Genomic DNA, 14,409 nt, shown 5'->3' with positions numbered 1-14,409 from the left:
CTCCTTCTAACATACATCATTGAATCAGTGACCAATGATCAATGCGGTTCCAAGTACAACATGACTGTTTTTCCCACTCCCCAGGAGTGAATTCACACCCTGTGCCAACGCATGGAGGTTATGCTCGGTCCCTATATATTCAATGTCCATGGTTAATTTTCTACCTTTTTTAATAAGATTTCTATTTCACGTGAACAATAGGATTGTTAAAATGAGATTTTATTAATTAAGGAAAAGATAGAAATGAAACTTACTACTGTTTACTATATACGTATAAGCTTATTTGTATTCTTATTTTAAAGGAAATTCACATAGCAAACTTATTTTCTGTCAGTAACATTGAAATATAACCTAAAATATAATAGAAAATTAGAAATTATTTTAAACATGAATTACAGTAGTATTTCTAATTTTATAATTATTTTATTCGTTATATTATAGAAATATCATTAATTATATCATCGACTTTGTGCAAAATTACACACTAATTTTGGAGACATTAATATTTATTGTATTTTATCATTATATAAATAAGATATCTACTAAAATCAATTTTATATATGCAAAAAGAATATCAATGATTAGTAATTGTGTAAAATTCATTCTGTAAATATAAACTGTTACAGTTATTTGTTCTATTAAAGAAGAAAATAGTTAGTGCCTGACCACAAAGCCAAGAGAAAAATGCCAGAACCTAACAGTACAATGAAAAATACTACACCTGAAGAAGAAATTGCATATGAATGGCTGGTATAATTATAGATTCTGTATAGTTGTATAATATCCTTTTATATTATAGCTATGTTAAGAAATTAGTCAATTGTATTTAAACATTAGAGATATAAGAAAATATTGATATATCATTCTTTCCTTTATAACTAATAATTTAATATTTTAGATCAAACCATGTGAAATGTATAAAGAGGAATATAGGGATTGTACAAGCATAAGAGCACGGTTTCATCAATATTTTATATTTGGAGAAACTCTAGACTGTAAACAGTGGCAAATTGATTATAAGAATTGCAATCTATGGTCTGAATATAAAGATAAAGAAGCATGTGTACGTTAAGAATTAAATAATTAAAAGTTGTTTTATAAAATGTTACTTATAATGAGTTATATAATGTTTTAAGAAATATTGTATTATTTACAGAAGCAATTAATAAACAGTGAAAAGAAGCGCAGACTAGAGAGATTAGAAGGTCATTATAAGAATGATATTTGGCAAAAGAGAGATAAACCTCCAGAAAATTGGAATGCTCCATTACCTAGCTGGCTAGAAAAAGAAAATAGTAAATCATATTTACGAATTGTAAGTGATAAATTAAAAGAAAATCAATACGAGAAAGAAGAAAAAAAATTTTGTACCATAATGTAAGAATAATTTAATGTATTTAACATCATAGATATTTTTAAGTAGTACGTGATACTTCAAAATAAAAATTCAGAAATTAAATTTTGGACGTGGGTTTTATTATATGGAAAAATTCATCATTTATGTAGAATGAGTTACGTAAAGCAGACCATCTAAATACCCTTGTTAGCGTAGAAAATAGTAAAAAATATCAAAGAGGAAAGGACTGACATGCTACCACAATAATTCGATAACAATAGCACTTATCTGTAGTTTATTGATAATCATGTTCGCGTGCGTTTAGAAAGCACCTTTCGCTAATAGCACACACGTTATTGGCATGAATGAAATCTGATCACGGAATTCAAATTTTACGCGTTAATGTTTTTGTCAATCGAACTCATTATTTACTTCTAAGTTCAAGGTCCCAAAAGGTTACAATCAAGGGACAAAGTAAATAAGCAAATAAATACAAGATATACTTGAATTATCGACTTGTTTATATTAACTATCAAATTCTTGATAGTGTATATAACTATCTATATATTAACTAACTATATATTAAATATCATGTTCTTAATCAAATTCCTAGCAATATTTTAAGACAAAAACGGTATTCATTTACTAATACATAACTAAATACTTAGTTTTAATAAAAATAATTTAGATTGAATTTATTATAATAAACTTCTTTTTTACTATTTAATTGAAAATTGATTTTCGAATAGATTCATATCTTTTTAATATTTTTGTAATGAAAGATTTATTTTATTTCATTGTATTGTACTGTACAATACTGTACAATAGTATATGAAAGCATACTTGAAAAAATTATTATTTATTAACTTTATCATTATAAATTTTTTACAAAACAGAATTTCAAATATAACGAAAAAATTTGCTAAACTAAAAAAAAACATTAAAGTAAAATTCTATTTGTAATATAAATTTTGAGTACATTATTATTATACACGATATGTATATAAATGATAAAATAGCAATTATTTTAATGTTTCTCATGTAAATTTCATATAAAGGCTTTAACGCTTTTCATATAAATTACAGTAAAAATATACAAAAAAAGTTGAAAAATATATCAGAATAGGAAATGTACGTACACAATAGTACGTACAAGTCGGAAGAAAGATAATAGTTAAACATAATAAAGAAGTATTGTAGTAGCATACGCCGGCGAAACAGCAAATGCAGAGGCCCGTGACGGGCATGCGCAGTAGGTGACTCGGGGAATTCCGTTACGCACTTTTTCTTCCGTTACGAGAGTCAATCCGCAAGTGGCCAGTGGCAAAAGGAAAGGCAAAAAGCAACGCTAAACTGAAAGAAGCGGGAGAGATAGTGTTTAAACGTCGCGGCAAATTCTCCCCACTTCTCTAAGGAACACAATAGAGAAACGCGTCGTTCGATCGGGCCCGTAGTGTTATGTGCGTACGCGATGTTGAATGAGTGACGTAACCTAAATACAAATATCGCCTATCAACGAATAGGTTCAGAACAGAGGAACGCTTCGTTTAGTAAAACGACAAAAACGTTCAAATATACGCACACACTTTTGCTTTCTTTCTATTTCTCTCCCTTCCATTCTTATATTTTCATGTGGGTTAATTCGACTTTAGTCACTAAGAGATAGCTATTGAGGTATCGCGTTCACATTTCAGTAAACGCAGTCAACGTATTGTGGTTTTTGTGCTCTAACAGAAGCGTGCACCGGATAACTTGGATTTCTGATCGAGAGAAAAAAGAATGGCGGAAGATTGTCCTGACGGTGATTATCTCGGAGCGTATAGCCGTTTTTTCTCCGAATTTGTCGCCAGAGTGAATCCATACGATCAGCTGCCTGTCTCAGTAAGTTCGTATAACGTCACCGAGGCTGAGATCGTCGGTGAAATCATCAACGTGACTCTACAGTACCTCAACCAGACGTAAGTGAATGTACTTTTTAACTGAATAATATTGCAGCATGGCAGTGCGTGGGCGGACAAAAGACGTGTTTATTCGTTGATAGCTCCTATGGCGGCCGGCATCGAATGTAAACATAAACGACATACACGGTGTCCCAGTATCATCCGTTGCATCAGCCCCGAGAAGGGGGCTGATTCCACATGCCTGAAAAGATAAGTCGGAAATGTCGAATCAAATTTTTTCGTTTGAAGATTCATTTTCGAAAAAATCGAATTTGAAAATATATTAAGTACACGTGTGTTCAAACTCTATCTTTCCGAAAGACGAAAATGAAACGCCATACGAATATTTTCGATTTATTTTTTTAAGCTACATTTTCGATTGCGTCGTAATGGCTGGGACATTTTGTGTAATTACTCGCATAACTATTTAAACTAATTACCATAGAAGATTTGTATGGACATATTATGGGTGTTATAAAGAATTTTTTGAGACTTCATTAGCATCGTAACGAGGCACGACTATCATAATTATGTATATTACTAAACTTTGAAACAAATTCGAAAATATAGATACATCGAAATTATACAAAGCATTTACCGGAAAAATACATTTGTAAGTTACTGATATTACACGAAACGCATATAGTATATTAAACAAAAGATTTTTATAAGAAAAGATTTATATAAAAGAAATTACGCGTCACATTTTCATGTCATTCATATAATATGTTTAATCCTTTAAATACATATACTACAAATAAAATTCCTTTACGCGTCACACTTTAATTATTTATTATAAGATAATTTTTATTTATCCGTGTTTTTATATATTGTGTAGCACGTGACACGCAATAAAGGTAGGCAGGGCGCATGCTGAAATGACGGAACATATACGATTGATCCGGCGAATTTTGCTTTCTCGTAACTGTACGCATTTTCCGTGCGGCTTCCGTTTTTGTATGATAGGTTTTTTACCATCTGAAGTGTGCTTGCTTTCAGATTGTGTTATCAACAAGTTACTGTTAGGTGCAATATGCGTATAAAGCGCATAAAGCGATTGAAAACTTAATTGTTAATAGCTAATGGAATTTATATGGAATCCAAGTATACAAATATTTTGTAGTTCAAACAGTAACTAAGCTTTACGAAAGGCGCTTAAAATAGCGCTTTCCTACTTGGCCACTCTTTTCATGGGTCATTATCTGAAAATAGAAAATACGATATTAATATCTACTTTCATATCAATACCTTTCAAGACCATCGTTTCTTTTATTTAATTATGTTTTATATAATTACAAGGCAAGAACGTGACAAACGATAACTGAATAACTGATATAAATATAAAAATCTCAATAGTCGATATAAAAAATAAATAGTCAATTGGCCGTTAAAAATTTCAATAAACAAACTTATACTGCTATGCTCTGCTGCCAGTGAAATATGTATGCATATATACATCTATATATCAATGAGATCTTCCTCACATAGTAATTGATATCAGATGAGATATGCATATCATATTTCTCGCAATATGTATAATATAAATACGGATAAATAAATATTTAAATTAAAGTTTTGAATGCTATTGTAGGATCGATAAAAGCTTGTGTATATGTGAACGGACATGTAAATGGAACGTACCAACACTACACCATCCTTTGTAATTTCGTACTTCCGCACTACTTTGTTGTTATCTGGACCGACTGAAACTGTCACTAAATTATCTCCTTCCATTGTAGTTACATTCTAGATAAAAACAGACAGAAATACGAACGGTGAAAAATGAAAAGGTCCACCCCTCTCTTTCTTTTTACATAGGATATTGCCAAAAATCGTGATACAAGGTTGCAACCGACATGCAAAAATAAGTCGGAAAAAAGAATTACACTTTTTTATTTAAGGCTTCGTTTTCGAAAAAAAAAGAGTTTAAAAATCTGTAAGTTACCCGTGTATTAATTGCAAATTTTGACCTATGAAACTTTTGTTTCTCGTAAACATATCTTCCAATTACGGAAATAAGAGATAACAGAAAGCAAATCGCGACACTGTCCACGTTTAAAATGCATCGCACTAACGACAAAACTGTCGCTTTAGTATTTATACAGGGTGTTCAACGAAATGGGTGCACGATTTTTCCCGGGCATTCCTGATGTGTAATGATAATAATGTAACAAACAAATATTTCGAACAAAAGTCGATCTGTTTTGAATCGGTCACAAATTTCAATACTTAAAATTACCAAAAAATGCTTCTTTCTATAAGAAATCAAGGTCACACTGACCTTTTTAGTTCATCGATCGAAATACTACAACTTTCTGATGACCATGAGTTCAGAAATCCTGAATTCATTGATTCATAGGAGCATTATTGTTAACGTGTGAAATTTAATAGGGCGTTAGATCACGCGCTTAAGATAACGCTTGTGCTGTCAACAAATTGCAATAGTAAAAATTACTGGTCGGCTCTTTCACCACATTTATCTCCATTAGATTCTTTTTATGGGGATATTTACATTATCCGTTGTTTACGACAAACCAGTAAACTCTGCGGAAGAACTTTGTGATAAAATAATACATGCGTGCAGAGAAATAGATCCACGAAGTCTATTTGCTTCTACGCATCAAAATTTGTTGAAAGGAACGGGGCTTTGTGTCGCGGCAAGTGGTATGTAATAATTTGAGCACTTATTATAAGTAGAAAAACACGTACGACAGATAGGAAGTCCAATGTGCAAATATGTGTTAAAAAGTTAAAGTGACTCTTATCTTTTATTGACTTGTAACTGATTCAAAACAGAGCAACTTTTGTTTGAAATATTGTTTGTTACATTATCGGAAGTATTTGAAAAATCGTGCTCGCCATTTCGTTAAACACCCTATATGGTGTTATTAGAGAAAGGAGAAATTGAACTTTTGATTGATGCGAGCAAGAGCAAAAAATAAAGTGATATCCTGCAGTCACGTTGTAAAATCCGTCCACGTTCATATAAAATACATATAAATAAACGCCCTTTTCGTAAGCGATAAATTGTCGTTAGTGCGCGGGGGTTCCAATCGAAATACGATCAAAAATAGAAGTTTTATACCTCGGATTTTTTAATTCACTTTTCTTCGAAAACGAAGCCTTAAGCGAAAAAGACTTATTTTTTTTTTCGACTTATTTTTCCACGTAGAATCTCCATCCGGCCTATTGTGTCACAATTTTGGGGACGCCCTGTATATAAAACAAATCACAATTTAATTCTTTGAAAATCGGTAGTACCATTTATGTTATTCGAAGTTAAGGATACGAAGTCCTCTCTCAAATAATTTTTTCTATTCGTTTAATTATATATCGAAGAAAGATATGCAATGGCTAATTTGTTTTTTATGTAATTCAAAGTATGTTTCAAACTTGAAACTAAAAATATTAAATTATCTCGATCGAGTTAGGGCGAGCACGGTATTTCAAAAAAAATATTACGAAAGGAGTGGTTGTACTTTCAGTATAACTCCTGCCGGCATATGTTCTTCGTACTCTTCGCCAAGAGTAAAGGTCACTTCTGCCGTACGAATCATCGTAATGGTGCGAATAGTCCATTTATCGCAGTTGTTCGATATTTCTAGTCGCGGACTGGACATGCACATCATTTTCCGTGGAATGTATGGTACACCTATAGGTGCATACAATTAAAAATAACTTAATTTCGATACTATACTAATAACGCTAATCAATGTACACGATTTCGTCTTTTCACTAATCTAATATGTAGTTTCTATTATGATGTTCGATACAGCTCGATACAGTAGGTTTTCAATAAATAATCCACTAAGATTGAACGTTTTAATCCTTTATTTGATAAATGAAATATCCAATAGGTAGGAAAAAACGTGTAACATAACATGCATTATAGGTAAAGTAAATAATTATAAAGTAATTGTAAATTATAATAATTAATAATTGTAAAAATATATAGGTATATAATATATCGTGTAACGAGTGTTTGTGTACAAGCACGTGTATATATGTCCACATACTAATCAAAATTTCAATCTATACTTTTAATCGATAGCGCATTAGTAAATTAGTATATTACGAGTATACATATAACAAATCGATCGATTCGTATTTTTGTACGCGTTTTCGAAATTTTCAAGAACAAGCTAATAGGCGGAATAATTATTATGCGGAAAGAAACAGAATTTTATACATCGTATTTGTTTTTGCTTCCATCGTAAGCTAGGCGACATTCGGTTTTAGTCGCTTGTAACATACCCACAGCTTTGAAATACTCGTCGAGGTTTTCATTGCTTTCATGTTGATAAGCGCCAACGATCGATACCATTTCTCTCCCCTGTCGGTAATGCTCCGGAGACGATTCGTTTGCTGGTGGTTCGGGATGCTTTCTCACAGGCTGCAGCGAGCCCTCGTCTTCCAACGTATCGCTACGAACTAGTTCGAAAGATTCCGATTTTAATAGATTTGAAACAGCTATCTCCTCGTTTTCACCGGTCTCTTTGATCTTCACGAAATGTTCATCTAGAGCGTAAACTCCTTGTTCTTGAGGTAAATGCTGCTCGAGAGCTACTTCTCCTCTCCATAGATTTCTCATATCTAAATGATACGCCGCATGATATGGCGGTTATCGGAAATGCGTATAATCATTTTTTCAAACTCTATCTATTCTATCGTTCTTTTTATAAATTAGTAAATTGTTTAATTGTCAGTAACTATTCAGAAAGGAATAAATGAATCTTTTCCGTTGAACGAATTATGACTATCTTCAGATTGGATGAAACGTACGATGAAAACGATGCATTTGATGTTTGCTACTGCATACGTATATTTACTAGATAAAGTATGAAACTGTATGAAAGTATGAAAGTATGAAAGTACGAAAGTATGAAAATGATATTTCAGTAATTAATTATTTGTTTACATGCGACGATAATAACGAGAATAGTATTAGTAATTATAAAAGCAAGAATAGATATCCCAATAGGTGTCCCAGATTTTAATGGACGAACGTTGTCGGTATGTCTATGCGTCTAAATAAGAAAAAAATGTTACATAAACGTAGGTCGTTTAAAGCTTTATTAATAGGTTACGACGAAAATATGAAATACGAAGGGAACAATAGCAAGGTTACTACGGTATATGCATCAGTAATATTTATGTTCACTTTGTTTATGCAAAAGTAATTAATTCTCCATCCCAAAATGTTCATCGTTCTGACGATACAAGATTGACAACAGCCGAAAATAGAATTTATTACTCTGCGAATGTCATTCCTAATTTGTTTCATCTCAGTAAATTCATATCTTTCTCATAACTTTTTAGTAAAGCTTTAAGCGATCTATGTTTATATAACATTTTTCCCATATTTAGATCCGTAGAATATACCGATAGCATCTGGCTGTCAGAACCTAGGACACCCTGTATATTTCAAAAATTTAATGTTTTTTATGTCCCATTTCATTTCGAGTATGAGATGATCGCAGAAATGTACAGTGAAGGACTGTCATTCAGAAAAGCAGTTCTCTCAGTCATTGCTCAATGTGAAGCTACTATTTTTTCAAAATTTGATAATTCAATTACAATAAAAAAATTTTTTCTTTTCTTTAAATTTAAAACGAGATTGTAAAATTATTAAGATTATCTACAACTATCTTTAATACTTGAAAGCCATAAAACAATTTTCAACAACGCAAAAACATAAAATACATCATATGATGTAAATAAAATGTAAACTTTTGTTTATTAAATCAAAAGCGCTGTAAGACTATAGCAGAAATTCTACATACATATATATATTACATATAACCTCCAGTATGACAAAAGTTGTTTCTAAATGAAAATTTTAGGTACACGATACTTTAAGCATATTACTAATACGCCTATATGGCATGCAATCACATTGAAAGCTTTTGCGATTAAATCTACGATTAAAGTCACTATAAAAATGTAAAAAATTAATAGAACAAATAATATGTTGCGGATACATATATCGTTCGTACATTCGTTTAAAATTACTTTTAAAACAAATTATAAATATTTTTTATTCTTACGATTTAAAGAATTTCGGAATGAAAAACCCATGGTTATCACTGTAGCGTATTTTCACTATAGAAGATAGACTTTTGAATTTTGTTAATCGAAAGTTTCGCATGTCTATTGCTGTCAGTTTGCTAAGTACTGCTTCAATTATTTTTATGCTTTCTATGTTCAGATTTGTACTTGTATTGCGTAATTTGTTCTTTAAATAGATAATTATTTTTCAAAGTATGAAACAATTGATCTTGTTACAGATACTTAAAAATTATTTATATGTGTAAATAGAGAATTTTGTAACATTCTAGACAATGTCCAGCAAGTTTACAAGCACACTTGGTTCATCAAGTAATACAAAAAGTCAAAGCCATGTGCAACAAGCAACCGGAGGATTGTGGATTTAAATCTAAAGAACAAGGTATGTCTCTTTAGAAGAACTTTAAAATATTGTTGTTTTTTATAATAAAAATAGTCTGTGATAATTCCTTTTTATCTTGCAGCATATACTTCGTTAAAATTAATGCAAGCCATTACCAGTAAAGTTAATGAAATATGTACTCGCTACCTGGACAATAGTAGATTAGCATTATTGCCACCACCTCCTTGTACACCACTGCCACAGATAACAGCAGGTGGAAGCAAAAATTGTAGAAGAAAAATGGAAGATCGCTACGTGGTTTTACATGACTTACATGGTATATTTGGTATCGAGGTAAATACAAAGATTAAATTTTTCTTAGCAAATATATACACGTAGTAAGCCTTTTATTGGAAAAGCATATTCCAAATTTTAGGATGACTCCATAGCAAATTACTATGCAGTATTTGATGGACATGCGGGACAAGATGCAGCTGTGTATTGTGCTTCTCATCTGCATCAATATTTAGCAGAAAGCGTATATTATCCTACGGATCCAGAGCGTGCCTTACGTGATGCTTTTCTTACTACCGACAGACAGTTTATAGAGAAATCACGGACACAAGTAAGAAAGAAATATTTTTGTGGAATAATATATCAAATATACAGGCAATATATCATTTTTATTACTTTTATCGTTTCAGAAAGTATGTGGTGGAACTACCGCAGTTTGCACTTTAATATTAAATAAAAGATTATATGTTGCCTGGGTAGGAGATTCGACAGCTATGCTGGTAAAACGTGACAGTGTCGTTCAATTAGTGAGTCCTCACCGGCTTTATCGCGAAGTAAGTATATATGTTTTCACTATGTTTAACATCTTGTTCGCAGAACATGATCGTATAATATTATGTGTTCATATTCTTGACTATGTATTCTTACTCGTGTTGTATATATGCCTGGAGAGGGCACCCCAGGATCTACATTAATGAAATGCCTATCGTGACAGTGCTTAAATCGAAGCCCTAATATTGGGTCTATAACAGGTTGAAAATTTGACGTTTTGTTTAAACATGTTTTCCCTGTTCTCCAATAATAATATGCAAGGTCAGATGCACAAGGCCATATTTTTTTTCTTCCTTGGAAATACGGAAGCCAATTTTCTTTTTCAAGCCTTTCGCTAAAATCGATGTAACCAGAAATTTCAAACTGAAGTTTTGTTAAATTTCTAACGAATATGATAGTGGATATGATTTTCAATCTATTCAGACGTTCTCTGAGTGCTAATTCTTGCATTATATTATCCCTTGGTGTCACTTGTTCCGACGTTAACTCGTACGGTCTATAAATTGGAAAAAGTAAATTTTTCACAGCTTCCAAACGGCGATAAAACGTTTCTTCGTCGAGTGTTTCGCTCGTACAACGATAACCAAGTTCAGCTAATCTACGTGCGACATTGAGATTTCCCAAATATCCAAGGTCAACAAATGTTACTAGGGAATCCAAATAGTCTTCATAAGTTTCAAATTGTATTAGTCTTTTGTCACTATCTATTTGTGTTCCTACCGCTGTCATTTTTAATGTTATTTAATCTATAATTTTAACGATAAAATGTTAATATTTATTTTTTAATTAAATGATCTTTGCGACAGTAAATTTTAAGCTAGAATTTACTTTCTTTGTTTAAAAACAATCGACATCTGATAAATATAATGTGTTTTAAAAAAATTTGTAACAAATGTGCAAACGATATTGATTGTTCTTATTAGGATGAAGTTCAAAGAATACGGAAAGCAGGAGGAGTAGTGATGCAAAGCATGGGAACTATGAGAGTCAACGGAATATTAGGTGTTTCACGAGCAATAGGTAAGTTAATTCTATTACGGAACGCTTACAAAATAAAAATACTGTTTCAGTGCATGATTTATGTATTTTATTTAACAGATTAGATAAAAGAAAGTTGAGAATTGGAAAAATTTTATCATAAAATATAATTCATATGTTTTGTGTATTTTATACTTTTACATATATTGAAAAGTAAAAAGCATCGTTACTTAATATTTATAGGTTAACTTTTTGCATCTACTTGTCAATAATATCCGGATATTATAAAGCATTTTACATGATAATTCTTTTTAAAAAAATGTTAATGCAAAACAAAGAAATTACGCATTTATGTATGGTCGGGTATACATCGTTGATCGTAGTTGGTGTTTATGTTTGAAATTAATATTATTCTTAGTACTCACGTTCGTCGATACGTAAATGTGTATGAAGTAGAACACGTTAATATTAACTTTGCACGATTAATTTTATTTTCAATCAAACTTCTTCCGTTATTTCCGTAGTCGTGGTAATCAATTCCACTGCTATGAAAACTATATACACGTCGCTAGATGGCGATACAAGTATTCTCTCATAATCGGTCAATTGCTCGAAATGCGCGTTTTAAATAATGCGTCTGGAACTCTACGGATACTCTTACTTTTGGTCAATTTCATGTTATTCAATGTTAAGAAGGTCGTCATTTACTCGATGCTGGGAAGTTTATTTTCTGAAAGATGGACTTTTCCTTTAAATACGAAACAAAATAAAAAGGTAACGTTAATTATAGAAAACTTTAGTCTAAACTAAATATCAGGTATTTTAGGATAATTGGGAGATTATTCGAGAATTCTTTATGTTTTTAATCATTTTAAAAACGTACATAGTTTGTTTCAGTTGCATAGGATATCCTATATACATATAATATAATTATTCGTATACGTGTATTTATGTAAGTACGTACATATTTAAGTTTTATAGAAAGAAAAGAAATTTCAAGTGAAAAAGATAATTTATATAAAAGTTATTTAATCGAATAACTTTGATAAGTTAAAAGTGAAGATGACCGTAAGGACGTCGTAGATGTTGGTTTGCCTTTAATTATTTTATTACGGATAGTTATTTTAGATTTTATGTTTTTGCGGCTTTTGAAATTCGATACTACTACTATCATCTTGACGTGGAAATTTCGAAATAGTTTTGTTACATATTGTTTATTTCTATCAAGTGTGACGAATAGTTTCATTTCAAAATATTAATCATATTTAAAGGATCTATTTTTCTATTTTTATTTCAAACTTTGTGTAACGTATATCTATTCTTCTTTATGTATTAAGTACTATTATACATAAACATTACTTATCAGTTTATATAACTTACATTAAATATCCGCGGTCTAGTTATAGGCATTCGCTCGTCGCAAGGATCGATTATGATCGAAAGGTTCGTTAATTGGAGTCAAATGATTTTTATATATTAATTTGATCGAATAAAAATCGCGTGTTTTGTAAGGGAGCCAAGTAGGGAGAATCAACGTGTACTAACAGCTGGCCAACTATGGCTTAGGTATTGCGAAGAAAAGGAAAGAAAATATTCTGGACGCGTGTTGGGTATCCTGTTGGTTCCGTTCGACCGCTGACACAATAATACGTGCAATCATGCTTCGAGCAATGGACTCTTTACTGGGTGGCTTCTACATCGCCTGCCGGGAATAATTAACAGCCCATTAAACCATTTATGCTTCGCGAGGAGACGCGTGTCTCGAACGTTTGTCGTTAGAAGAATTTCGTTTCGACGTCGTAAAATTTTGATAATTGATACTTATCATAAAATTGTATCTTATAATCGTTACGATGCTTTTTAACGATTGTAAATATTCATAGGATATTTTTGTACCCGGCTACCTAATATCGATGAAACGTTTAATCGAATCTACGATAGAAATTCGTAGAACCTTTGATCCTGTAAAGTTTGGTTAACAAGGTTTTATTTTATTAGACGAAAAGAATGTGTAATTATAACGAAAATATGAGACGTAGATGAAAATTTGTTACGCGATTAGAACTCGTATGTTTATGTTTGAGAGCATATTGTCGCTCGAATTAGAAAACGTAAACGAACCCCGTTTTTGACAGAAAATGACATTAAAAAATCCTCTCGTATACATAGTCGCAGAGAGACTTTGATACTTCGAAATAGTCGATTTTTATAGTTATTTGGATCGCCACTATCGCATATTCTATTCGAAACTTGTAACTCTGCCTCAGCGAATCGGTGTAGCTGGTAAGATTTCGTCATTGACGAAACGACGAATCGTCAGAAACGACGAAAAGAAATAAAATACGACCCTCTCAATTCTATTCCAGCGCGTTGAGTGAGAAAAATTCTATACGATAGAATTACGATTATACTTAAACACGATCTTTCGTTGTTTACTGTTTTACAAGTATACGTACCATGAAATTTCGTTCTGTGTATCTTCAAGTTGCTATTAGATATATAGTTGAAAAGTTAGGCAAGAAGCCTAATCGAGAAGTTTCGAAGACATTGTTAAAATGAAACGAGATAGCATTCGCATAATTAACGACACCCGGCTACCTATGGATCGGATTCTTCATAGAAACTTTTCAATTGCGATCGAGCAAAGTAAAAGGATAAAGTGGGAGAAAGAGAGAGAATTTTATGCCCCGTAACGTGTAGTTTTATGGAATTCAAGAGAACCGTTACAGTTATCCGTATACATGTAAACGATGCTTTTTACATCTAAAAAACATGCGACGCTGAGGCGTGGGGAATATCAGTATTCAACTAGCATGTATATATGTAATTAACTTTAATTATCTATTTAATGAATGGCGTGGCTAATTTAAATAATGGCACCACCATAATACAGACGCTTCCGGTTATTATAAATTTACTCA

General features: G+C 31.7%; 4 protein-coding genes across 9 annotated transcripts in view; 2 read left to right on the top strand and 2 right to left on the bottom strand.

Moving 5' to 3' along the window:
• The first annotated feature begins 6 nt into the window (after positions 1-6).
• On the top strand, positions 7-1,459 carry LOC117158812 (synaptic plasticity regulator PANTS). 5 transcript variants are annotated; one of them, XM_076621797.1, is made up of 4 exons: positions 7-117; positions 627-750; positions 899-1,063; positions 1,157-1,459. In XM_076621797.1, exons 2-4 carry the CDS (start codon positions 685-687, stop codon positions 1,379-1,381), a joined length of 456 nt encoding a protein of 151 aa, XP_076477912.1. In that variant the 5' UTR covers positions 7-117; positions 627-684; the 3' UTR covers positions 1,382-1,459. The 5 variants fall into 5 exon arrangements, with proteins under 5 accessions (XP_076477912.1, XP_033194021.1, XP_076477911.1 ...); XM_033338130.2 differs by having other exon boundaries at positions 19-151; XM_076621796.1 differs by lacking the exon at positions 7-117 and adding an exon at positions 172-271.
• A 1,608-nt stretch (positions 1,460-3,067) lies between these two features.
• LOC117158890 (fatty acid-binding protein-like) lies at positions 3,068-12,072 on the bottom strand. Of its 2 annotated transcripts, none has more exons than XM_033338272.2 (5): positions 11,914-12,072; positions 7,531-7,707; positions 6,756-6,928; positions 4,918-5,022; positions 3,068-4,478 (listed from the first exon to the last, which is right to left on the bottom strand). In XM_033338272.2, the coding sequence occupies exons 2-5, from the start codon at positions 7,598-7,600 to the stop codon at positions 4,419-4,421; spliced, it is 408 nt and encodes a 135-aa protein (XP_033194163.1). In that variant the 5' UTR covers positions 7,601-7,707; positions 11,914-12,072; the 3' UTR covers positions 3,068-4,418. The 2 variants fall into 2 exon arrangements, with proteins under 2 accessions (XP_033194163.1, XP_033194161.1); XM_033338270.2 differs by having other exon boundaries at positions 7,531-7,869; positions 11,914-12,070.
• The window catches only part of LOC117158886 (uncharacterized), a 63,006-nt gene continuing 51,712 nt past the window's right edge, over positions 3,116-14,409 (top strand). The window contains exons 1-6 of the mRNA XM_033338260.2: positions 3,116-3,294; positions 9,615-9,724; positions 9,807-10,018; positions 10,101-10,289; positions 10,369-10,512; positions 11,434-11,530. Of these exons, the coding sequence (XP_033194151.2) occupies positions 3,116-3,294; positions 9,615-9,724; positions 9,807-10,018; positions 10,101-10,289; positions 10,369-10,512; positions 11,434-11,530 (931 nt within the window). The remainder of the gene's footprint in view (positions 3,295-9,614; positions 9,725-9,806; positions 10,019-10,100; positions 10,290-10,368; positions 10,513-11,433; positions 11,531-14,409) is intronic.
• On the bottom strand, positions 10,507-11,440 carry LOC117158889 (cilia- and flagella-associated protein 299-like). Its single transcript, XM_033338269.2, has one exon. The coding sequence runs from the start codon at positions 11,237-11,239 to the stop codon at positions 10,538-10,540; it is 702 nt and encodes a 233-aa protein (XP_033194160.1). The 5' UTR covers positions 11,240-11,440; the 3' UTR covers positions 10,507-10,537.

The sequence above is a fragment of the Bombus vancouverensis genome, chromosome 9 (assembly GCF_051014615.1).
Source record: "Bombus vancouverensis nearcticus chromosome 9, iyBomVanc1_principal, whole genome shotgun sequence".
In the NCBI taxonomy this organism is placed as follows: domain Eukaryota; kingdom Metazoa; phylum Arthropoda; class Insecta; order Hymenoptera; family Apidae; genus Bombus; species Bombus vancouverensis.
Note: the sequence above shows the minus strand (reverse complement) of the source record. Positions and strands in the feature narration are given on the sequence as shown.